Consider the following 24,746-nt stretch of genomic DNA (forward strand, 5'->3'; position numbering starts at 1 on the left):
GACCTCCGAAGAATGCAACATGTTGTGATGCACGAAACAGACAAAAGTGCAACCATTCTTATCGCTTATCACTGAATTCTTGCACTTGATACATGGCATTGTTTCCTTCCTTTATGTACTTTGGCTCAAAGTCCTCCCTTGCCGATTTGGACGGAAGTTATCTTTTGCCAACGGATAAATAATCAGGAAGACGCAATCAGGACGCCATGATGTAGCAAAATGCCATAGTATGGTTGTTGGTTCATTTTTTTCTGGCGAGGGAAGCAAAGACGATAAAAACGCAGTTTAGTCACCAGCTTCAAGTAAAACATTATTCTCTCTGTTTTAGGAGGATTTGAAATCATACATTGAAGAAACAAGAAACTTGGTCGATAACTTTGACTCTTATTCAGTGGAAATGAAGACTGCATTTGTAGATTCACACTTTCTGATGTACGCAACCCAGACTTTCTGGAATGATATCAACGATGCTGATAAGAATCTGGCACAAGTCTGTGTCAACCACTACACACACGACCCTGTCTTTGCCAAGGCTTCATCTGACGGTAAGGCAAATTGAAATCATACCTTGGACTGTGTTTTTAAAAAAATCGAAAGAATTGCTATTGTAACTTATAAAACATGATCGCAGGGAGATGTTTCTCTGTACCATACTGCATTACGAAGCTTAGTAAGCAATAATCTATACTACAGACATCAATTCTAAATGGTAAGTGTTGATTAATAAATAACGTGTGCATAGTTAGCCACTGTATCATTTTATTTAATTTTATACATCAATGTTTTGTAATGAGCAATGAGCTAAAGAAAGACTTTGGCCACCTGACAAATTTACTGGTTATAAGCCGATACAATACTAATACTTTTCTCCGGCATTTAAATTAGTTATTTCAGTTGATAAAATTATGTCTTATATGCTCTTTATGCTGGATTTGAACAAAATGTGAGATAATTTCTTTAACATTTACATTGAATTTTTTGAACAGTTTCTGCTCCGTTATACACGATTTATAAACCAACCATGCTCCGTCTTTGAAAGGAATAAAAGCTGAAATATTTCAAACAATTTTGAATTTAATGTTACACTCTAAACTACATTATTTTTGTTATTTATCAACCAGTTTATATCTGTCAATTATTGTTTTCATTTTTGTATATATTGACACTTCTCAATTTTTTATAACATGATCATTTGGATAAAATGGGGTAAGATTATCTTCCATACTTTTAGAGGAGAATTACTAATTTTTCATACTATACGCATCATATAACCAGTAAATATTATTCTACAATCTTCTAACTGTGTCTGAAAACTGGTGAACAATTACCTTCAAACTGTTGAAAATTATCCATAATGCATTGCGACATGCACAATATACCGATCAGAAATTCTGCTTAATGTATTGGGGCACACGAACGATGGCGGATGCTTTTTTATTCGCTAGATATTTACATGTACGTCGTACATGCACATGTGTACTTCAAACAATCTCTATTGTTCGCATTATTCTTCTGATGACATATCAAGTGATTCTTTCATTGTTCAGTTCAGAATTCCAGGCATTGAAGGAGAAGTAGATTGACTGATATTTGAACATGTCCAAACATATATAGTATTGTTTTCAACAGTGTATAACAGTGTCGCCATCTTCAGACTTTGTTCATTTTCAGGGATTCGTTTTCACAAAGAACTGTCCTTGTGAAATTGTAGTAACATATCACAGGGTGTTTTGCCATCGGGGTTCAATTTCTCGCGGATAGGCGAAACAATATCAGTTTGTTGAGAGAACGTACGTAGGCTTACATTGAGGAAAGTAATAACATAATGAGAGTCTCCTTCCCTTCTTTGTAAACTCACACAAATTAAACCTTGTATTTCTTTGTAGATAATCAAACAGGGTTCTGATATTTAACCTTCCGTGATAGGGCTTTAATTTTACATCTCGTAATGACGAGAATTTTATTTGTGTATTTTTGCAGGTAACTGCATTTGTATGGGTTCCACTTTCTTAATTTTTTAAATGCAAAGAGAGCTAGCTGAGAAAAAAATATTGATGTAATAATAGAACATTGCTCCTACGAAGAAAATATGTCAGACTTCGAGTGATGTAAATTATTGCTGCGATTGTATACACTCTACGCGAGTGAGCTAGCATTTCTTTCTGGGGGTAAATTTATAGATAAATGGTTTACATACTTTTTAATATACAGAGTTCAAAGTCAGATTACAAGGAGACTGCGGCCTTATCATGGATTACGCCAGGAGTATCAATGATTCAATCTCTACTTATGATCCATGTTATGACGGTGAGTCAATCTCTAAATATCTGTAATTTTATGAATGTATTACACATTTGGGAATTATTTATTTTATGAATTAACCAATATTTTGTACACTCTGGTCAACATAGGTGTTGTAAAACTGCGAATGCTAATTGTTTTCTGAGGTTTGTGATAGCAGCTGAAAGTGAAATAATATTCGATATATTCTCATGGCTTAGCAAAACTTTTGCCCAATATTGAAATATTTTCCTCTCTGTCGGCGATTTGTACCTGTTCATTAATTTCATAGGAAAAACACTAATGTTTACCATATGCAACACTATTTCGACCTGGAAGGGCCCGTGACTATGCCATTGTATTTGGTTAAATGCGAGTCTGGCAGACAAATTATGTGTATTGTTAAGCTAATGCATATGGTTCTGTCGTATCGTCCACGATGCAAAGCAGATTTCTCAGCACAATTTATGTTATAAGCTGTTTTTAGATTCTCTAAGAACTTTTCTTTGAATATCACCAACTTCAAATGATTCATTCTTAAAGATCTTTAAAGTATTCTTCAAGTAATACTTTATTTAGAATCCTTAAGCTGATTTATCATGGCAATCGACTACTAGGAAAAGACTGCCAATGTACTTCTCTATATGTTAATGCTTTCCCATCTAATTCACATTGATCTGTTCAACGTTGACAGATCTGCTGTTTCCATACGGACCTGAATTCGGAGATAATGTAAACGAGAAGAACGATGATGGCGGTTCAGGAGAATACTTCGTCTCTATTCCATTTCCCTTCTTTGATGAAAATCACGATTCTCTCTGGGTACGTGTCATTTCACCCTCACATCAAATTATATAGCTGAAAAACCGTGATGTAACATTTATAAAGAGAACTAATGTGTTTCTGCATTTCTGTCAGAGTTTTGTATTATATTATAATTGCACGAAATCGCCACTCCTTGAAAGAGAAGGTATTTTATTTCCTACGCTACAGCGTTCCCGCGTGCATCAAGAATCTGTCTCTTGAAGATCGTTGTGCTAGCCATACAAATCATAAAAAGTGTTGCGATGATCAGATTGATTGTAGATTTGGAAATGGGTTTTGGTGTAAACTCCTAGTCTCCTGACAAATAATTCATCACTCCGTGTTGTCAGCTGAATGCACGGTTATGATGATAGCATAATGCAAGGAGGGAAGTAGTTCTGACATATTTACTGTTTGTTCCTAATCCCCGTGCAGGTGAACACAAATGGCGTGATTTCATTTCTAACCGAGGTTATGACGTTTACTCCTGACCCGTTTCCCTTGGATGACAACCGACGCTTGGTGGCGCCCTTTTGGGCAGATGTTGATACAAGATTCGGAGGCGATGTCTACTTCAGAGAAGTTATAGATCCAAACGATCATTTGTTGAAGCAGACGAAGGAGTTGATTGTTCAACAGTTTGCAGACCATCAGAATTTTGAAGTGACGTGGCTTTTCATCGCAACATGGGATGACGTTGCTTTCTTCGGTTCGTCTTTAATTGGAAATCTAAAGGTATCACACTATCGAATCTACGAAAACTATTCATTACTGAATTGAAAAAAGGAGAACAACATTATACAAATTCAGTAAGAAATGTAATTAACGCCAACCAGATATCACATTTGATAATTTTTGTCATTGTCTTTTTTTCCTTTTACCCACTTTCTTGGCTTTAGGTCGGACTAGTAGCCACCAATTATTGTGACATGTCAATAGTTGGTAAGGCCGAACAAAAATAATTTTGCTGTTCCGATAACCCGACCTACCCTATGTTTACCTCAAGACCCTAAACTTTTTAGAGCTACGTAAACACGGAAGTAAAAAAGAAAGAAAAAACCCGTAAAATCACGCGTTCGTTATTTGGCATTTGATTTTTGCTTGAACAAGGATGTCTGTTATGTTTTTTCCCCTTTTATACATTTTTCTGGAAATGTTTTGGCCAGTGTTTGACCGTCTTGAACCTCTGAATAATGCATATTTAAAAATAAAAATATATTTGTAAAAACAAATCCTGCCGACCTACCTACCCTATTCTTGAAAACCATGTTATCGGAACAGCACAATTATTGATTTTGGCCTAACGTAGTTACATTTGAAGTACATTTGTGAAATGTGTTCTTGTTTGTTGTGCAATTAATGCCCAGACTGAAATTATATAATAGTCACTCTTTGGCATGTTAAGGATGAACGAGCGGTACGCGCGCGTGGAATTTGTCACTTCCCATAGGATTACATTGAAATTTGCTGGAAAATCAATTTCTACTAATGTCATTTTCATGAAAATTTGCACAAAGCTCAGTCTAGAGAAATAAATAATACTGATCAAATAAAATTATATGGTCACCGCGCTAAATTTTGAGATAAACAGCATTGAATTATTTCGTCCATAGAAAATGCATTGGAGAAAAATGCTGACTCAGCATTTTTTCTCACAAATGGCAAAATTCATGGTCATTTATCTCACAAACGAGCGCGGTGACCCCTATATTTTATCACACATTTTGATAATACTTACAAAGGAGAATCCAAAAATTGGCAATTTAGAGAAATGACAGTGACTTTTAATTTTACCGATCGTACATCCTTAAATCATGTCCTGAGTTTGATACTATGAATATTCAACGAAACTGATGAAACTTCTCTCAATTACATCTTTCAACATTCAACGACTTCCTTTTCAATAGAGGAACACGTTCCAGTGCGTGTTGGCAACTAATGGAAGACACTCGTTTGCTCTCTATCACTATGGTAACGTGACATGGACAACCGGTGCTGCTAGTCAAGGTGATCCTGATACAGGATTGGGTGGAATACCTGCTCAGGTACGCTTTGACACCTATGAACGATTTAAGCTTAAATATTGTTGTGGTTTAATTTTACAGTTGTGCTGTCACGTAGAACAAGTCCTAAAGTCGCTATTCTTTTTGCTGTTTAGTTTTAACGCACCCTGTCTGAAAAGGGTTCGCAAAACCAATCATGCACTAAAATAACGTTGATTTTGCATTCGTAAGGGTTGAATAGACCAAAGGTGTGAAGCGGTGAAGTTTATCTTTGAAAAAGCAAACTTCCTTCAGCACATTTTTTTGATACCAGAAAACGTGACATCTTCTTTATGCGCAGTATAGAAGACATGGTTTGTCGTCAGCTCTTTCAGCTGATCATTCGATCGAGAATGCGATACCAGTAAATTAGTTTTAGGAAAATTAAATAAAGCTAAAACAGATATTCTCTTTAACCAAAGGTCGGTTTCAACGCTGGAGACGGAATTAACTTTGTCCTTGTCAATGGCTCAAGGACTCACGAAGTCGTGAACATTGATACGTCGAGTAACGTCGATGAGGCTGGTAGATTCTTATTCCAAATTGACAATAAACAAATGGCACCAGGGGGATGTAACACAGAGGGTAAGTGTTGCTTTTGTCGATTATTGCAAAGTGAAAATGTAAATCCAGGACACTTGACAAGGTATAACGATAGGAATCTTACCAAATTTCAAACACGATAATTTCTGCTTTTTGTGGTTCTTTTACCTCTGATAATAAAACAAAATTAAGAAACGTGCCCATTGATTCAGAAGCCAAATTATAGATATCGCATATTTGGGATAATTGCGAAGAATATGGAGTTTGTGCAACAGACGTTCTCTATCTCTTTTACTTCCCATGCATGTCAATAGAATCTGATCATTGAATTCATGTCCTCTTGTTGGCGGGGTGCAAACTTTGGTGTTTTCTTATGGCACTTCTTCCGTTTTTCTGAACGTTGACATGACATAAGTTTTACCAATCTTTGCAGCTAACTTTCAAACCCACCCCGTATAATCATCAACTATTCTTAACATTAGTGCAAACTGTGTCTTTCAAATCTTACTGTGACAATACATCATTGTTAATGGATCAACTATGACTTTCTAAACAGGTGTACTGAGTGTCTATCCAAGCTTTGGCTACATGCTGGGAGGACAGCGTATTTATGTCTCAGGACCCTGCTTTGACAATACTGTTGAAATATCCTGTAAATTTGGAGATAATGTTGTCAGGGCAACCATGGAGAGTGCAGTCGTGGCAACATGTACAACGCCAATCTTTTATGAAGTTGGTAGAATTGAATTCCGTCTCTCAGCGGATGGAGGAGTCAGTTTTGATAAATATCGTGGAATTTTCACCGTGGGTATGTCATTTCTGATGAAAAATCTTTTCTATGAAATAATCTTATATGGCCGTTTTCTTGACGAAAAGCGAAACAAACTTCGAGACGCATATAGTCGCATGTAACTAATATGTTGACGATCTTTACACTGTATCATTAACACGATTGGAACTAATTTGAGATAATTGGATCTTCATATTTTTCAAATTTATCAAAAGTGTTAGGTGACCTCTAGCTTACTCATAAAACTAATTACTCATAAAAGCAAGTGTATAACTTAAAAAGAAAAGTGGATGAGGTTACATTTGCGGATTAAATCGACACTACTTCACCATCCAATTATCCAAAATTAGTTCAAATCGTGTTCATTGCACTTTGACTCAGCATCAGTTAGTTCCCACATCTACCACACTCCAAAACAGCGCCAATCTGTGAAAGGATCCATGGGAATACTGAATAAAATCGTCTTATTCCCAGGATTAATTAAGAATATGGAAAAATATTAAATGAATGAATCAGCTCACCGAACGACAAACATTCTATGACGCAATGAACAAGCGCGTCTGAATGTTGATAGACCAACAAAAGGACTAACAATCAAAAAATAAATAAAATAAATAACAGAGGAAAAGAAAGAAACGAATGATAAGATAATGTGATTTACTAAGCCTTACATCTTGCGCACCTAACATTCCGGAATACGTTATAAGTATGAAACTATTTCGGTACATTTATCTTTATTTCCCTTTCCATATTTCTGATTTAGTGAGTGAAGAGTATAGAACATCAATCGTGAAGAGAGTTGACTCAGCAAATTGGCACACTCTGAACGATCTCACGATCGAGTGGGACACTTCAGAGTTCTTAACCAATCGATTACTTGTCTCCCTCTACGGCTACGTAGAAGACGTACATGCTGGTTTGAATTTCATTACACATTTGAGCCTAGACCCTATAGACAATAGCGGGCGTTACACCTTTACGAGACAACCCGAGAACGGAGCTTCATTTCACGCTGGGCTCATTCGTCTCTCGGATCATGAAGTCAACTTCGATGAGTAAGTATCGTTCTACAAAACAAACGTGGTACATTCGTTTACCCTTCTCAGAGGAAATCGAAAATATATTGCATGGTAAAAAAAATACAACTACGAATCTGTAAAGCCTGTCTTTTCCGTATAGTCCTTACTTTGAACCATGGAGGTAGTAGAGAGGAGTCACAACTGAGATAATTACGTTTATTACTATTGTTCACCATTGGTTTAATCCCTTTATGTCCATTGTTTAAAACCCCTTTCCCGCCATCTGCGTTGCCGACGGTACCTTCGCAACCGAACCGAGTGAAATTAACCTGGGTTTGCTAATGCCACTCAGTTTCTCCACAGTGTCATAACACATGCGCAAAGACTGTTTTGCGTAGCTTGGGTAAAGTGCGTCATGATAGTGTAAGAACCGACACGTTCCGTCCTCGAAAAGTGAAGTTACAAGGAATTTAAGTTTTTCATCCTCAAAATCTTGGTAATTTTAACGTCGTTTTTTATATACTTTACATTCGATCGCAGGAACCTTTCCTTGTTAGAATGAAAGTTCTGATCACGAACTTTTCAATCATGTACTGAGTATGGTGCAGCGGACTGCAGCACTGCCGTGAGCGTGGGTTAAACTTGTAGCGTTTCCCGGGTGTTTATGACGCGACGCCATAGGCGACGCTGCGACGCTTTGTTTCAATGCATCAATGCAATGTACGTGTTGTTTTTATATCGCGACCATTCATTAAAGTCATGGATGTAGCAGTTAAAAGCTATGCTTTCTTATTTAACCTTATCATTAATGCCAGTACAACATGATAAAACACGGCAAGAACCAAGAACTGGATTTGGAAAAAGTTGGCGTGTTAACAATGCTGCTCTACGATGTTTGGCATTTTTTGTGATCGCAAGCTATCATCAACTCAGTCTCCGCGCCTTTGCAGATACAAAAGCTCCCTTCCTCAATTATCTGTTCCTCGACCTCTTTAACATCGTGTACATCAAAATCAGTGGAACGACTCGAACTTCCCGACGCGACGCTGGACACGTGACGCCATGTTTGAAGATCTGTCAACTGCCGAGGGACGGCCGAAACACCCGAACGACCCCGAACGAACTTAATCTTGTTTACTAAATCCGAGAAAACGCGTTCGCAAGTCCCGTTGGTGCTAATGGAGTAGTTTGTAAGGCAAACAGCGGCAAAACACATGGTCCCTTTGATCTCCGCCTAGTTGTGACTCCTTCTCTACTACCTCCATGGTTGAACAGAGACACTGTTCAAAGAGTCTGTCGTTTCGCCCTGATAAACTTTGTTTGACACTGGTGTTTCCCCACTTAAGTTACATTCTGTTGTAATCCAAGGAGTACATTGTCACCCTACAGATAAGTCGAACTGTTGAATGAACTGTGAACATACTTTGTATGTTTTTTAAGAAGTTTGACACCGTTGCAACGGATTGCACGTGGATAATGGAATGCCTTTTACCAAACCAATTTAAAATTTCCTTGTATGCAGTCACCCACAGTCTCTCTGGAGCGATATTCACCCCCTGAAATGGAAATACAACGTCGATTCGTACACTTTCTGCAAAGACACTCTATATTCTGACTCCGAGCGGAACCTGGAGTTTCTCGATGACCTCGAGCCATGTCCCTGCACTCTACAACAAGCTAGGCTTGACACCGGAAGATACACGGCACACCCAAGGTGTAACGAGGCCTGGTCACATAACGATGACAACTGTCACAGAAAACTGTTGGCTCATCATTGCGTCAGGGTCAATGAACCAAGGTAAATATATCACCAGGCACACAATGGCATGTAAGGGAGCCGTCATTATTTACGACCTGGGGATCGGAGGAATGTGAGGAGGTCACTCAAAAAATTGAAAACTACATGGGGTTGCTCGAAATGTGGAGAGAAATTAAAGAAGGGGGGTTACTCAATTTTGGTGCAAAATGAATTGAAACCCCTCTCAGATTGCACCATTGCACACATCAATTTAATTTTCGATGCGAGAGGGGACACACCCCCTTTCGCGCTCTCCCCCTTGGCATACGTGTTCTCAAAGTTTTACGTAGTGAAAATAAAATATTGCAAAAATCATTCAAATTCCACCAGACTGCACCATTGCATACATCAATTTCTCATTTTTTCACACAAGAGAGTACAACCTCCTCTGACACTTATCCCTCAGCCTCCCACGTGTTCTCCCCGCTGTACTTTCAAATTCTGTCGCATCAAACCTTGTCATGATACCCATCCAAATTAGACGATACTATGGTTTGGTACTCGTGATAGCAAGAGCTTTTATATCTACATTTTACTGTGACTTTGAATTTCATTTTGTTGGTTTCATCTTTTTCAACTATCATGAAATAGCTGATGATAATCTAACAGGGTACGCCAGGATGTGAAAGGTCTTTACTATTGCTATATTTTTGTAAATTTCACTAATACGTGGCTTGATATTAAACTTTTCTAAGTTGGGGGGTGGGGATCAGTTACAACTTCTGTGTTAGAGAGGGGAGGGGCTTACTCAAATTCATCAGGGTTGGTAGGGGGTTACTTGAAATTTCAGAGTTTCCGATGAAATTCCTCCGACCCTCCCCTAAGGCCGTAAATAATGACGGCTCCCTAAGGAAATATAATACATTACTGCTCATAACATCTTTAAATGACCGGAGACTGCAACTTTTGATGATTGGTTTCCACTACAATGTTTTGTTTAAAGATAACAGTTTGTTGTACCACTCAATCCACGCAGAGATACATTAAGTCACGTTGTTAACTCAAACTGTAAATATGAAGACTGCATTGTTATTATTGACAGTTGAATTCAGGTCCGGGCTACAGAATTCAAATGTAGACTACAATTGTGCATTTACATGAGGAGATGCTATGTTTACGAGCTTCATAAAAGTGATTATTTCAACATATTATGTTGAGTTGAAAACCTTGCCGTCGTCACCAAAACCAAATATTGTGAATCAAATCAATTATTTATCAGTTTTCTTTTCCGTTTGCCATTTTGTTAGAAGGATCCTTTTTTTACACCATCAACTGTGCCTTCCCGACGACCTATATATCTCATAATAGAGACCTGGTTCTATATTTGTTACATTGCATTCCAGTACAAAGGGCGCAGGACAGCAGTGTTGCTACGACGAAAACGGAAACTTACTTGATGGAGCCAATCAGAATAGCGGAGGTACAGCACATCGACGTCATCACGGTGGCATTCATCCGTACAAAGAGCCGGGAAAGGTACCCTACCTGTCACACTACCTAACCGATATACTGCTGTGGGAACACTGTTGTATATTTGGTTCACACTCTCAGCTGTGCGATGACTTCTACATGAAAAGGCCGTCAGATGGTTGTACTGATTATGTACCTCCTCAGCTAGGTAAAGAAGGGGTGACATTTTCTATAATCTGCGCAGCCTTTGATGACACAAACACATGTCAATTTGTAAGACAACTTAGATACTGGGGTAGGAATTATCTGTTTCCTTTGAGCTTTGATGTCACCAGGAAAGTGGGAAAATGCGCTTATTTCAAAATATGTAATTGGGTGTCATTTACGTAAAACGGTCCTTTCGAAACGAAACCAACATCAACTTTCAACAATTCTCAAAAAAAGTAATTCAAATCAAGTATGTATTTACATAAACATGTGTTTTCTTTACTTTTCATTCACGATTCCTTGAGTCGTCTGTTTCACATTCATTCTAATGACGCCGTTCTCAACGTGTTTCCCCAAACGCTAAAATCAAAGCAGAGTTTGATCCTCTGTCTTTGTTTCCGTAACTTGACACCTGCAACATGTGTTCTGCACGCTTCCAAAATAGAGATTTCGCAAGTACTTCTTGCTTTACCTTGCTGACATACGTTTGTATTTCACCTCGATAGTAGTATTTGACTCTGAAAAATAGTATATAGTTCTTTTCACAAATTTCAAAGAACATAAATCTATAAAAAAAATTAAAACAGCTGATCCGATTGCTTTGAAAATAACGTGACGAGTTTATAGGGATGCTGTCATTCAGGTTCGCCTGAATTATACTAAAAGCATTAATTCAATCATTCACTCATCAATTACTTTCATATGAATATTAAACTATCTTTAGTAGTTCAGTAGTATGACAGCAACTATCTTAGACTTGTTTAAAGTCGGTGAATAAATAAAAAAATCATTTACAACAGTTTCTCTGTGCAGCCCAACATGCAGGTCAGGTTTTCCTGACGATCGAACGCATTACCTATGAGTCTGCGCAGTAGTCAATTAGTTTCTGTGGCATTCACCAGTGAAACATCCCTGTATAGCGTTCACCTATTCACCGTGTACACCCCATTCACACGATTCATTTGAAAACAGAACACAAATAATTGCATTCATCCTACTCACACGTTCACAAATCACAGACTTGAACCAAGTCTACAAATGTCCATGACAGCGTTTGTTACACATGCCTTATCATCTTGGATTGAATAGGAATACTTTACCATTTACTCGATTTTTAAGGCGGAGGTATCGGAGACCCACACATTGACACCCTCGATGGATTTCAGTATACCTTCAACGGTCTTGGTGAATATTGCCTGATGAGAACAACTGACGATTGGTTTACTTTGCAGGGAAGAATGGAACAGCTCGAAATGACTACCGGTGAGCCTATCTGTCAATTTTTAATTCACAGACAACACAGATATTGCTTTAAATTCTTCAGCGTTTGACCTTGGGTCATTTCATTTTTGTAGTGTAAGGCTTTGAGAGACATTATATAATGTTAATTTTCGTGTTATTTATGAATATATTTTGATTTATCAGAATCAATAATGACATGTTACTCTGTTTGGTTTAGATTATATCTATTCGATATGTTTTGAGTAGCTACCTTCTGTGGGGCTCTGGGTCTAACTAACTATGGAATGTTGAATTTGATTTTTTTTTTTTTTGCCTTTTTATGTAATATGTGAGTTATTCGAAGAACATGTAAAGTTAGTGTACTCAGAGCTAGAACATTCTAGATGAGATTTAAAATAACGCAAACAACAAATATATATAGTTGGTTGGCTCTTTAAGTTTTCTCAGAAACGCCTAACACAATTCACTGATTCAATGAAAATTAAATTTAGGTGAGACAATCACTGGTGGTACTGTGTTCACTGCATTGGCAATGAAGGGTCATGGCACTGACGCCGTTCAGATCCAGGTTAGTGAACGGCGAATTCTGGACGTGTGGATTAAGTCTGCTGACTTGAACGACGATTGGCAAGGGGTGGATTTCGACCAGACCGATAGATGGACTTTTAATGGTAAGTCGATTATAATTTCAATGTCAGCTACGTGAACTTGAAATGTTGTTCATAGTTGAGTTTGACAGGCTATCTTAAATCTATTGATGGAATCGATGTCATAAAAGATGCAGAAGTGTAAATTCTGAAATTAGAATTATTAATTCTACATTTTCGCATGACATTTCTCGCGCCCGAAATTGTCCAAATTACTGTAAAGAATTCTCTCAGTCCATGATCGTCTGTTTATTTACCTCCTAGAACAATGCCATGCACCTATATCCTTTCGAATCGATGTCAGCAGAAATTTCATGCAGGAAAATGTTTGTTAAAGAAATTAATGCTATCATGGTAGTCAGTAAAGCTGAATTTCTGACTTTAAATCATATCTGAGCAGATTAGATTCTCGATGAATGAACCTCTTCCTAATTAACTGGCTGTAATCTTTATCTCAAGAATAAATATGTCTGTCCTGGAGATGTATTATGGTTCATGCGTCATGTTATTTCTCAAATATCTGCCTCACGTAACACTTTTCAACCAAATGAATAAACCTACGCTGTACTGTACTGGAACGGCTTGGCTAAAAGCGACAGGGATCTGGAACAATATGTTATCAATATCTTTCTATCCATAAAATCTGAATATATAGAATATACTGATCACGAACTGCTGTTAAAAAATTCACTCTTCAACTAGTACTTCTCAAGAAAATATGGAAAGTAAGCGCCTTAGATTAGAGGAATTCTGTAAGATTAATCATAGACAGTAGTCTCGCTTCTACTGTCTATGGATTAATTGAGATCAGCATTAATCCAACACTTTTTTCGTCCTCTGTTTATTTTTTTTTCAGTTACTGGGAAGGTTACCATTTTCCATGCTCTAGTAATAGCGAGGAACAGCAGATTTAATATAATCTCCGGGGGGTGGAGGGTAAATCAATATTTTCCACGCCTTTTAGTATCCCGAAATGCAATGGCAATACTGCCCTGTAATTTTTTCTTTATATCCTGTGCTCAGTTTTGAGAATCATCGAGTTTACATTTGAATAATTTCTCTCTAGGATTGTATGTTGTAAAGGAAATTCAGGGAAATACCGCAGTCATCACTGTAAGCTTTTCTCTGGGTGTCTCAGTGCAAGTCACCGCTACAGAGGGCACGCTTATGATGTCATACGCGTTCTTTGGACCACCATCTATGAAGGGTACGACGCAAGGACTCATGGGAACGTGGAATGATAACCCGGACGATGACCTATTGACCCCCGAGGGCATCACCATTTCACCAACTACCACAATGCAGGAACTTCACCATTCCTTTGGAATTAAGTGTAAGTTTTGAAACACTCTTCGGTCGCATGCCATCGACTGTGAGATGTGTTCATTGCATAATATCTGACAGTCAACGATATTTGTTCACAGCAAATATGAAAGGCACATTGCAGGCAATATGCCATTTTGATAAATTCTTCATGTTCTTGTACTCGGGTGTCTTACTTAGAGGATATTTCAATATCAACTTTTCACTGCAAAATACGCAACTTATTCATTTGGAGACAACGCAAAGTACTTTGAGAGTATTTACAGTTCTGTCGGTATATTTTCTTGATGAACAAGCGTAAATGCTGATATTCAGCCAAGTTAGATTGATTTGGTAGTTCCTTTGACAAACTTTCCAAATAAAAAAGATAGATTGATCCTTGCGGTAACCTAATAGGGGGCCTTCAGTAATTGCAGGGGGTGGGCTGGGGGAATTCCGTGCGCACCTGTACTGTAAAACGTGACCCTCCCCCTTGTCCGGCATTCTAAACTTGACCCTTCCCCAAATCACCACAGTATTCTCCCCAGGAATAACTGAAACAGTATCAGCTAATTACATAACAATATAGGTTAATTGTTGTGTTGGTTATGGACAGAAATTACGGGGGAGTGCTGGCGTTTTGGGAGGGCCCTGGTCGCAATTTATCACGTTAAAGCATTTTTGAAGGGTCATGCATTTGCTGGAGGGTCTCCATATTTTGCGCAACTATAAGGTGGCAAGATCTGGCTAATATAGTGCTTCACCAAAAATATCGAATCATAATATATGGGAATCTTACAGGCAAACTATTGACAATTTGACCACACATAACGAGCTATATCTGTACATTTATATATGTTTGATGATATATGTAATGCATTTTGCTAGAATTGGGAATTAAGACATGCATGTGTGTACAAGAAATTAGATTTTTAGATTACTATACGTGGTAGTCTATTAGGAAACTACTTATAATTTTTTTTTCCAATACAAAAATAGGTACACCTTAGTATTTATGTCTGCTTGATTATATATACATTAATTAACTAGACTAGGTGGGTTACAAATTGATGTGTGTGCAAAAAGTGGATTTTGGAATTTCACCGAAATGTTGATTCACTATACATGGTAGTCTAACTATGGTGATTTTTTTCCAATAAAACTAACTTATAGATATTTGACATACACTTTGCCATCTGTTCCAGATGTTTTTGTCTCTTGTCTTTCATCAGTTGCAACTGTTCAGGGTACCACTGCATCTTCTTTGCTTGTGAAGATTGTCGATAATATGTATGTATTTAAAATAATAAATGTGTTTCGTAGGAAATTTCCTATTCAGGATATAGTAAATGGACATTCAAAGGTTTGGCCGTAAAATCATCTACTGTAATATGTTAAAAGTGACCTTACCAAGATAGGTTTATAAAAAGTGACCCTCGCCTTTGACAATTTTCTAAAACGTGACTCTCCTCCTGCCCACCCCCTCTGTAATTAATGAAGGCTCCCTTAATACGCCTGGTGTCGGAGGCAAGAAACAATGGACTGGGAGACAGACAGGCACAAAGATATGGGTAGACAGACAGACAATCAGAGGATGTGCTTATGATCATACGCAGTCAATTCAAGCCTATATTCTGTTGACGAAAAAGATACGCCCAACAATATAGAGATGGAAAAAGTACGGTTCATATAATAAGCTTTATGATTAATAATTTTATAAGAATAATTTGTTTTTTTCAGGGAATGTTACAGAGGAGGAATCACTATTTCGGTACGATATCGGACAAAGCCATGCTTCGCTAAATGATTACAACTATGTGCCGACGTTCGAAATTACACCCAGCGATGAGGCGATGGCTCTGTGTGGCGACGACAAGCTTTGTCTGTTCGACTATCAGATTACAGGCAGTGAAAACTTTGCCCGACAAACGAAGCAAGCCGTTGAGAAACATAGATCAATCATAGAAGATACAACTGCCGGTAAAGTAGTGTCCATGTTTTAATAACAATAACATAAATAATTTTTATCCGTTACCTGCGCTGATGCTTTCAGCAGGTTGTGGTTAGTCTAAAAGTCGTGCATTACATCGAACTCATACAGAGTTGTGTCTCACATTGTCAAATTTTGGAACGTATTTTTGAATGAATTTATATCCAGAGTCATCATTGTGGGCGCTGAATAGAGATGCACGATCTTTGAAATTATAAACGATCAAGAATCTTAAGTGTAGTTCTAGATTCGGTGCAGTCGCACCGTATCGAAGACGTATCCTAGGAACAACCATCACTTGGACGATGTCTTTGGATAACTCGTAAAATTCACTTGTCTGCAAGAATGGCAATGTCCATTTTGTGTTTATACTTGTTTCACGGAAGAGTTTTGATATATTAATGTGGCACCCCTTTCAGTTGTCAGCTGTGGCTTTCTGGAAGCACCGGTGAACGGCAGTACAGCGGTTGAAAAGATCATAGAGGGAGGCACCGCTTTCTATTACTGTAACGAAGGATTCACTCTGGTCGGTTCAGATATAAGAACGTGTTTGAGAAATGGGAGTTGGACAGGTCACCAGCCTCTCTGTAAAGGTATATGTAAACGGTTTCAATGAAACTGTTGCGTTATGTAGATTAGTTAGAGGATATTGGATGCTTTCGTGATAAATTAAAATTCAGCTTTTTTAATTAACGTGTTTTACAGGATTTTTTTCCTTTTTCCAACAATGCTATTTATATTAAACAATTGGCAAACGTAGCTGTAGCCATGAAGATTCATTTTGGTAACTTAATGTGCGACTGAAAGAGGAATCGAAACTGGATTTGTTGGACTGATTTAATCTATCACATTTTATGTACATCAGATAAACTATCAAAAAGGAAAAAAAGTTATTTTGTTCGTGTAACGCATACACGATAATCTCCTTCCAACTGTGGTTTTAACAAAAACGTAACAAAATGAGTTTTAAAGATTCCTGTTCGGTGCGAATTTTATTTCAGTCATTGACTGCGGACTTCCTGAGGAAATTGACAATGCCAATATTTACCTGACGTGCACTGAATATAATTGCACGGTGGAATATAAATGTTTATCAGGATACACCAGCAAAGGGTCAAAGGTCAGAATATGTCAAGGTGATGGTGAATGGAGCGGGGAAAGGCCTTCCTGTGCAAGTAAGACTCTCATAGGCAAAAATTTAAATTTATCATAATTTATCATACTTTTTTTCAAAGCAGCTCTTTCTGTCCCTTTCAACAGTAAATTAGATTAAGGTTATTTTTCGTCGTTAATTTGTTTGCGTATGATAACGTTGCATTCAAAATTGGCTCTACTAGAGTATATCTGTCTGTACACAATACAAGTAATTCTTAGATTTAAGGTTTATCACATGGCACTGTAGCGACACTTAAACAATTCATCGGTTGCCTATCCGGTATCTTGAACTGTCGTTGCTCGAAGAGAGATAGCATCAAGACCCACTTTACAACCAAAGCGATGACGTAACACGCGAGAGCAACAGTAAAACCACAGAGTAACATTGACAGAGTGGCAACACTTGCATGCCTTTTGTTCCATGGTCGTCTCGGTAGACTATTGGCTTTTCATATTAAAATGAGCTTAAAAGGTGTTAAACTTTTGGAGGCTTGGTTTGTGGTTGATAATTAACACGAGATTATGCGAAACATACGACGATGATGCATCGTACTGCCAGTCGCGTAGCAACCATAGTTACTTTGTGAGCTCTCTGGCCAGAACAATTGCCTCACGCCAATCAAAACATAACACGCCAGCAGTTTCATAAACATGTCCTTTCTTGGCGCACGTGTAGAAGACGGTATGACTGACCGTAAACCATTGAGTAAAACCAGACAGTATCGATAAAAGACTTTCAAATTTGGTTCAAACACACTCATTATATATTCATAAAAATATGAGAGGAATTTTTAAAACGGTAAAACCCACTTTCCTGAAGCTCAAAACACTCCCGTTTTCGCCAGCACATCAATTCCGATCAGCACCACACGACAACGACAACACAAGCTTTGTCGAACATACTTTCGCTTAACAATTGGTAAAAATCCGAAAATTACCGAAGGGTGCATGGTCGGCACTCTTCGGAAAAGAGAGCCAAGAGCTTCGTGAGGCGAGGCAAACATGGATTGCTTACGTAACCGCTTCACGCCTTAAACAATAGCTGTTGCCACTCTGTGTATGATATTACTCTGTGGTAAAACATACAGCGTTTTTCAAAAGACTGTGAACATCGCAATGAAAATCGAGTTCTTCAGTATTTATGGTATTTGTCATTTACAGAGAACACGTGGTTTGTCTGGTTGATAGTCAGCGTTGTCTTGGTAACGGTGGTGGCCATTGCCTTTGTTCTGTATTGTGTCCAACGATATCACGCCAAGAAATCAAAGACCAACGAGAAGTAAGTTGAAGACTTTTATCTTCTTGCTTGAAGTCACACAGGAAAGTTATTCTGAACAGTTGAACATTTATGGATATTAAAGTGAACATTATCAATTTAATTATAGTGAGAATATAAACGAATATACGGAATCACAAATAAGTACATTAATATCCAACCTGATGGAACATTCATCGTAAATTTATGAAGGTCCTGATAGTGAGCAAACGAATAATGGTGGCAAATAAATTAACTTTTGTCAGAGTGTTTCTTGATATCGCTTCAAACTTGCTCGTTGACTTTTACATCTTCATTTCCTAACAGTCCATCGAAGTTGTTGATGTAATTGTATACTCTGAGTGTTTTGATCGTCAATCGCTTCATGTCACTCTTTGATCTTTTACAGGTCGAAAAACAGCGTTTCACCTGTAAACACCCCAGAGACTTTTGTAAATCCGACCTATGAAGATGTGAAAATTGAGAATCTTGACTAAGACCAATGTGAGTCATAACAACACATAAACATTAGGATTATGTACCAGCATGGCATTATTATATGCTGCTGCTGTTATAGAGCATTTGGTAGCTAGTCTTGCCTCTGAACCTGTCAGACGGGCCTTCATAGCTCAACCATTCAGTAGACTTGACAACACATCACTGCTGCTTCCTAAATCTGCCGAAAAGCAAGAATGTAACTGTGATACTCATCGATAATTTGCATCGTCAAATCGAAAAGACAGAAGTACGCTATCATTACAGTTCAACAGCAAAATGTTAAGTTGATGTGTTTTATAAACAAAAGGGATAGTAGCGATATCGCCAAGATAATTAACAACTATATGCCAGAAAATCTGAAAGTATCATCATGACATTAAAAGAGTATAAATAATATAATCGTCGTCTGAATCTCTATTTTATTATATGCTAAGATCATTAAATTGAACTAAAATGAGAAGGGAAGGTCAATGACTCAAAAACCATTTTACAGTACTGGACTTCTATGTCTGTTCAAATCATTTTTGCAGGTGACCATTAGGAAATACCGTGAAAGGCGTATTTTCACAACGCACGACGATATCATTGATTGTCGGAAGCAGCTCAGCTGAATTATGCATTACGAAGCTCATTGTGTGACTCAGAATGGAAGATGATGGTCCGTCGCGGTCATTTGTCTCGTGAGCTTCCATGTCTATATCAACACAACACGAACTAATCGCCATACCATTGACAACATTAATTACATGTCGATCACTATGTTCCTCAAACAACTAGCCGAAAGCAGAACTCGTATGAAATGACAGATATGGAAGCCCTATGATGCCTTTCTGTTGTTCTTTACCGTGAATAAAAACACGTTATCGGTTTTTGTTATTGTTGTTGTTGTTGTTGTTGTTGTTGTTGTTGTTGTTGTTGTTGTTGTTGTTTGAAGACAAGACAACACTGATCCGTCCATTATCCAGACTCCCGCTCAGCCTATATTTACGGAACTTACATAATTTTGGTTTACTCGGAACATTTTACAACATGTATAGCCAATGTAACTCAATATTTATAGGAGAATTATGTTTTTACGAATACAAAATGGTAAGAAAATGAAAACTTGAAATTAAGAAAACTAAAAGAGTAGTGTCTTTGATTTGAAGGAAAGTGTAAAAGGGGATTATTTGAAATATGGTGCCACAGCCGACTCCCTTTGCGGGTTGTACCTTGTTTCTGTCAAGCGTTGATGAAATGTTAGTATATAATGATCAAAGTAATATTTAGAGTATTATTTAGCACGGCTCTGAATTCAAGCGAAAGGTACGACAGATTACGTGTTATTTACAAAATTTCACCAGACATGCCTGAGTACGACAGTATTAGCAAAGTTGAATACCACACTGTGACGTTTATGAAAGAAATTGCAAATGCCAATATGTTTTGAAGTTCTGCTATTGTATTTCGTCTTACTTTCAAATAACCAATAAAGTGTTCTCAGGCTATGGTGAAAGGGAAAGACATGCTGTGGGTGCATATTTTTTGGCGTTGCGACAGTGCCAGCGATGTCAGAGATCCTGCGTCTCAGAGTATGCTTGTTTCTTTTACCAAGTTGATAGAAATGTACAGATAACTACACAGATGTCAATATTTTTCATTTTTGGTGGCTAATGTTTGAAGGCAAGCGTCAGTTTTGACCTTGTAAAACTCCTTGTCTCAAGTCCAAAAGTTTTCTGAAACGTTTGATTATCAGAAAATGCAACATCATGACAAGTACCATGATTTTGACTTTGTTTTTATGACCTTTCATACGGAAGAAATGGATTTTGATATTTTCAAACATCTTATACAATCAATTTTTAAAAAACAATGTTTAGTATTTGTTATTGGAAACAGAACCTACCATCAATTTGAAAGCAGAATTGATGATTTTAGCAGCGTTGAGACTCAATGACACTTTACTCCAGATTGTATTGCTTGATACTATACCAAAGAGTAAAATAAATTGTGTTATGATAATTGCGAATGAACTTCAACTCGAGTTGGTTTGCATTTATTATCCCTATACTTAAACCGAATTTAGGCAGCGTGGCCTTTTGATGGTATTTAATAACTAAACCTTTTCACAATAATACATCGTGCTCCAACATTACCTTTCTAGAGAAAGTATATATATATATATATATATATATATATATATATATATATATATATATATATATATATATATATATATATATATATATTATTTATTTTATTATCGAAGTACACACTTGTCATCGTCGGTAATTACAGTGCTGGATGCCAAAGCAGAACGTTATAAATAATAACACAAATTACTTCAAGTAATATATATATATATATATATATATATATATATATATATATATATATATATATATATATATATATATATACCCATGGGAAAGCTTCATAGATTCTTAAAACGTGTCTGCACGTCACATGACGATAATATGACTCCAGAAACCGCGGTAACGTACCAACGTAACGATGGCAACAGACAAAGTTATCGGACTCTACGTACTTCTTCTTCTGCAAGTTATCCAGCAATGTTCGTGTTCGGCTAAGCTGGACCTGTATGTCAACTAGGAACTGGACGTGTTTTCCCATGATAAGGTTTACAGTAAACTGTACTTCCTAGAAGACTCTTCACAATTTCTATGTGTGGAATGCCGTACACAAAATACTTTGTCGAGTAAGAAATTTAATTACAAGGCAAAAAAAAAGAAATGTTTCTGGTCAGCGCTTGCGTCACTTGAACAACAGCGCGTCACCCTTCTTTTTCCTGTTTTGTGGCCGGCTGACATATACCCAAGATGTACTGATTGCTATGACAACAAACCAAAACGGCTGAAGAGAAAGAGAAAATTCTTTGGGGCGCATGATCAGTGACTGCATGAACAGTATATATGTGACTATATTGATAAAACTATAAAACTGACCCTCCTCCCTCCCTTGAGGGAAAAAAATTAAAAAAATTCGCGTCGTCGCATCATTTTTTAAAGAAAGGCCTGACCAGAAACATTTCTTTTTTTGGCCCTATATTGCTATCCTCCACCTTCAATAGACTGTACTGGTAGGTCTTGGGGTAACAACACTTTGTTTTGTGAAAAATTATCTGACAAAATGAAGCTTTGGACGTTCTTTACTTCCGGGCAAAGTAAGACAGGAGAGCCAAGAGAGTGGACCAAGCCGAGAATGACATATGAAAACTAAAAGCTCGCCATGATGAAAGAAGCTAATGCATTGAAAAACAAAACGCTAACCATGAAGTTAAATCACCCCATGGCCCCAAACAACGTGTTGCATACAGCGTGTTGATATTTTCTAGATGGTAGCCACCATGATAGCATGCGCAGAAGGCTCAGGTGAGTACATATTTTGGTCGATTCTGCCGCCGAGAAGCATATTTTGATAGAATAAAAAAGTAACATCAAAGATTGCAGCAGTGTTTGAAGTGGCTATACACACAGTAAATTAAAAGACAGAAGCTCTAACTACAAAGATTACTTCAACACTAAAATTCTCAGAGGGTGAAGTACAGAATAAAGCTCGAATGCGAGGGTTCTTCTCAGGCCCGGTTTCCTCTGGTATATAAGACCCGACCATACGATAAAATGTCGAGGCCGAGACTTTAAACTCTCGCTATAAAACTTACATCTTTCCGTTTGGGTTCTTTTGCCTTGGCGATCTCGTTCGTCAATGTAACATTTTTAGCACTTAAAGCTTCATTATAAAGTCACCTACAGGTGGAATGGAAAATCCCATAAAAGCCTCCAGGGCATCTTATTCTATGTTTGTGCCTACGCACTTTACGTGTTAAGTTTTTGTCCTAAAATTTGAATTTTGAAAATTGCAGCTGTTTAAGCATACGGGATGTGATATGGCGTCATCACTTTTGATAGGTCAACGCTTTGCTGACGATATTATCATTTGCATTTGGTTTTTAGTAACGTCCATCAGTAACATGATAATTTAGGTCTTCTCAATAATTTAAGCGGGGAATGTGCAACAGTCTTGTTAACTGTTTCTGATTGGTCTACTTCTTTGTTCACGGCATAGTACGACAGATTTGCTGCATGTGTATGGTGTTGCAACCTGTCTCCTTCCAAAGAGATGAATATTTTACCCTTATTTCAGTTCAAATCTGCCCAGTCTTGCCAGCACTCTGCCGCTGTCGCATGGTCAGTGGGTGCCGTCGGAGTATGTCGCTTGCAGGCATGGACAGCATTTCAAATTCAGTTCATAAAGAGAGCAATACTCACGTGAGATTAGGAGTGATTGCAAACGAAATTGATTTTTCAGATACTCGCGAAACTACGCAGTCGCACACAAAATTGGCTGCTTAGGTTTAGAAAGACAGCTCAAAACACCTTCTAAATGTGATTCAGTTTTGGAATATGACAGAGTTTCAATGGACTTCAGTGGGGTGAGTGCCACCGAACTAAACTTTTGGCTGCAGTATCTCTTTGTGGAAGTCCGTAAGCGTAAAAGCGAGAGGTACATACTAAATATATTTAATCAGCCGGCGAGTGGGCTTTACAGCATTTAACAGATGATTTGATTTTAAATTCTTATGGCACAGCCTCCGTCATAAGTTGTGCGTGTTGATATAAAAATCATCTATTTGCTAAGTACATTACATGACTTTAGTATCAGTACAACATAAATCAGACATTCCTAACATCATTAAAATTAAATAAGCTATCTGTGAAATTATTACAGAACTTTGTCCTAGTTATTACCAATTTCAAATGGCCTTCTTGCCTGAAGATCTTTCAAGTATAAGTTCTGAAGACATGGTTTGAAAATATCGCCTTCATTCAAATGAAACTAAACAGATGTTTTGAACAAAAATACACTGTTACTCTCTGTATCTTTAACGTTTCGACCGCTGTAAACTCACGTATAAACGAGAAGAACGATGATGGTTGGTCTCTATTCCATTTCCCTTCTTTAATGAAAATCACTATTCTATCTGGGTACTTGTCATTCACCGTCATTGCTAAAAACCCGTGTTTTTCATGAAAGATGTATCATGAGAGACTTTTTTGCAATAACAGTCACATTTTGTCATGTCAACTGTAACGTCTTATCATCGGTAGAAGACTGAAACGCCGTACTTTAGAGAGAATTGTTTTGTTTTCTAAGCTCTGTCAACTGTCCGTCCCGTGTATTATGTTTATTACAATTTGCTGTCTTCTTGAGATCGATGTCTCCCCATACATGTTAATCGCAAGTGTTGCGGTGATTAAATTGATTTTAGCATAGATAATTGATTGCAGTGACCCCAATCGAAATATAATTTCTAAAGCTACCACCTCTGGCTGATCCATCATTAATGAATGAATGGAGTGGAACGTAATTCATTTATAAGAATGAGAATATAGAGAAGGCCTTTCGTTATTGCAGTCTACTGGCAAATTATTCGTACCCCCGACTCGTTTCCCTTGGCTGACGATCGACACTTGGTGGCGCCCTTTTGGGCAGATGTGGATACGGGGAGGGGGCGAGTATCGACATATGTTCCCCGATACGTTGCCGTGTGTTGCCCTCAAAAGCCTTACACCTATAATTTTGTCGTTTATAATGAATTCTTAGTGCTGTACCTTAACGACGCCAACCAATGTACGTCCATTGAAGCAGGCGAAACTTAATCGTTAGAGTTTTTCCCTGTCTTCATCGCTAACCATTACTATAAAGTGTCAAATATGACATACTTTGGGGCATTTATACCTGTGATCACCTACAGTGTAGGTCA

The 24,746-nt window shown here is 37.7% G+C and overlaps 1 protein-coding gene across 1 annotated transcript in view; it reads left to right on the forward strand.

The window, feature by feature from the left end:
• The window catches only part of LOC139132034 (sushi domain-containing protein 2-like), a 33,559-nt gene extending 12,565 nt beyond the window's left edge, over nucleotides 1–20,994 (forward strand). Inside the window, exons 3-21 of the mRNA XM_070698413.1 lie at nucleotides 329–545; nucleotides 2,212–2,307; nucleotides 2,975–3,102; nucleotides 3,520–3,819; nucleotides 4,992–5,129; nucleotides 5,549–5,711; nucleotides 6,226–6,477; nucleotides 7,223–7,514; nucleotides 9,001–9,276; nucleotides 10,620–10,894; nucleotides 12,013–12,156; nucleotides 12,627–12,806; nucleotides 13,849–14,115; nucleotides 15,825–16,064; nucleotides 16,494–16,667; nucleotides 17,076–17,249; nucleotides 18,391–18,508; nucleotides 18,894–18,988; nucleotides 19,513–20,994. Coding sequence (XP_070554514.1) covers nucleotides 329–545; nucleotides 2,212–2,307; nucleotides 2,975–3,102; nucleotides 3,520–3,819; nucleotides 4,992–5,129; nucleotides 5,549–5,711; nucleotides 6,226–6,477; nucleotides 7,223–7,514; nucleotides 9,001–9,276; nucleotides 10,620–10,894; nucleotides 12,013–12,156; nucleotides 12,627–12,806; nucleotides 13,849–14,115; nucleotides 15,825–16,064; nucleotides 16,494–16,667; nucleotides 17,076–17,249; nucleotides 18,391–18,508; nucleotides 18,894–18,981 — 3,522 coding nt within the window. The 3' untranslated portion in view covers nucleotides 18,982–18,988; nucleotides 19,513–20,994. The remainder of the gene's footprint in view (nucleotides 1–328; nucleotides 546–2,211; nucleotides 2,308–2,974; nucleotides 3,103–3,519; nucleotides 3,820–4,991; nucleotides 5,130–5,548; nucleotides 5,712–6,225; nucleotides 6,478–7,222; nucleotides 7,515–9,000; nucleotides 9,277–10,619; nucleotides 10,895–12,012; nucleotides 12,157–12,626; nucleotides 12,807–13,848; nucleotides 14,116–15,824; nucleotides 16,065–16,493; nucleotides 16,668–17,075; nucleotides 17,250–18,390; nucleotides 18,509–18,893; nucleotides 18,989–19,512) is intronic.
• Nucleotides 20,995–24,746: the final 3,752 nt, after the last annotated feature.

This window comes from Ptychodera flava, chromosome 4 (assembly GCF_041260155.1).
Source record: "Ptychodera flava strain L36383 chromosome 4, AS_Pfla_20210202, whole genome shotgun sequence".
In the NCBI taxonomy this organism is placed as follows: Eukaryota; Metazoa; Hemichordata; class Enteropneusta; family Ptychoderidae; genus Ptychodera; species Ptychodera flava.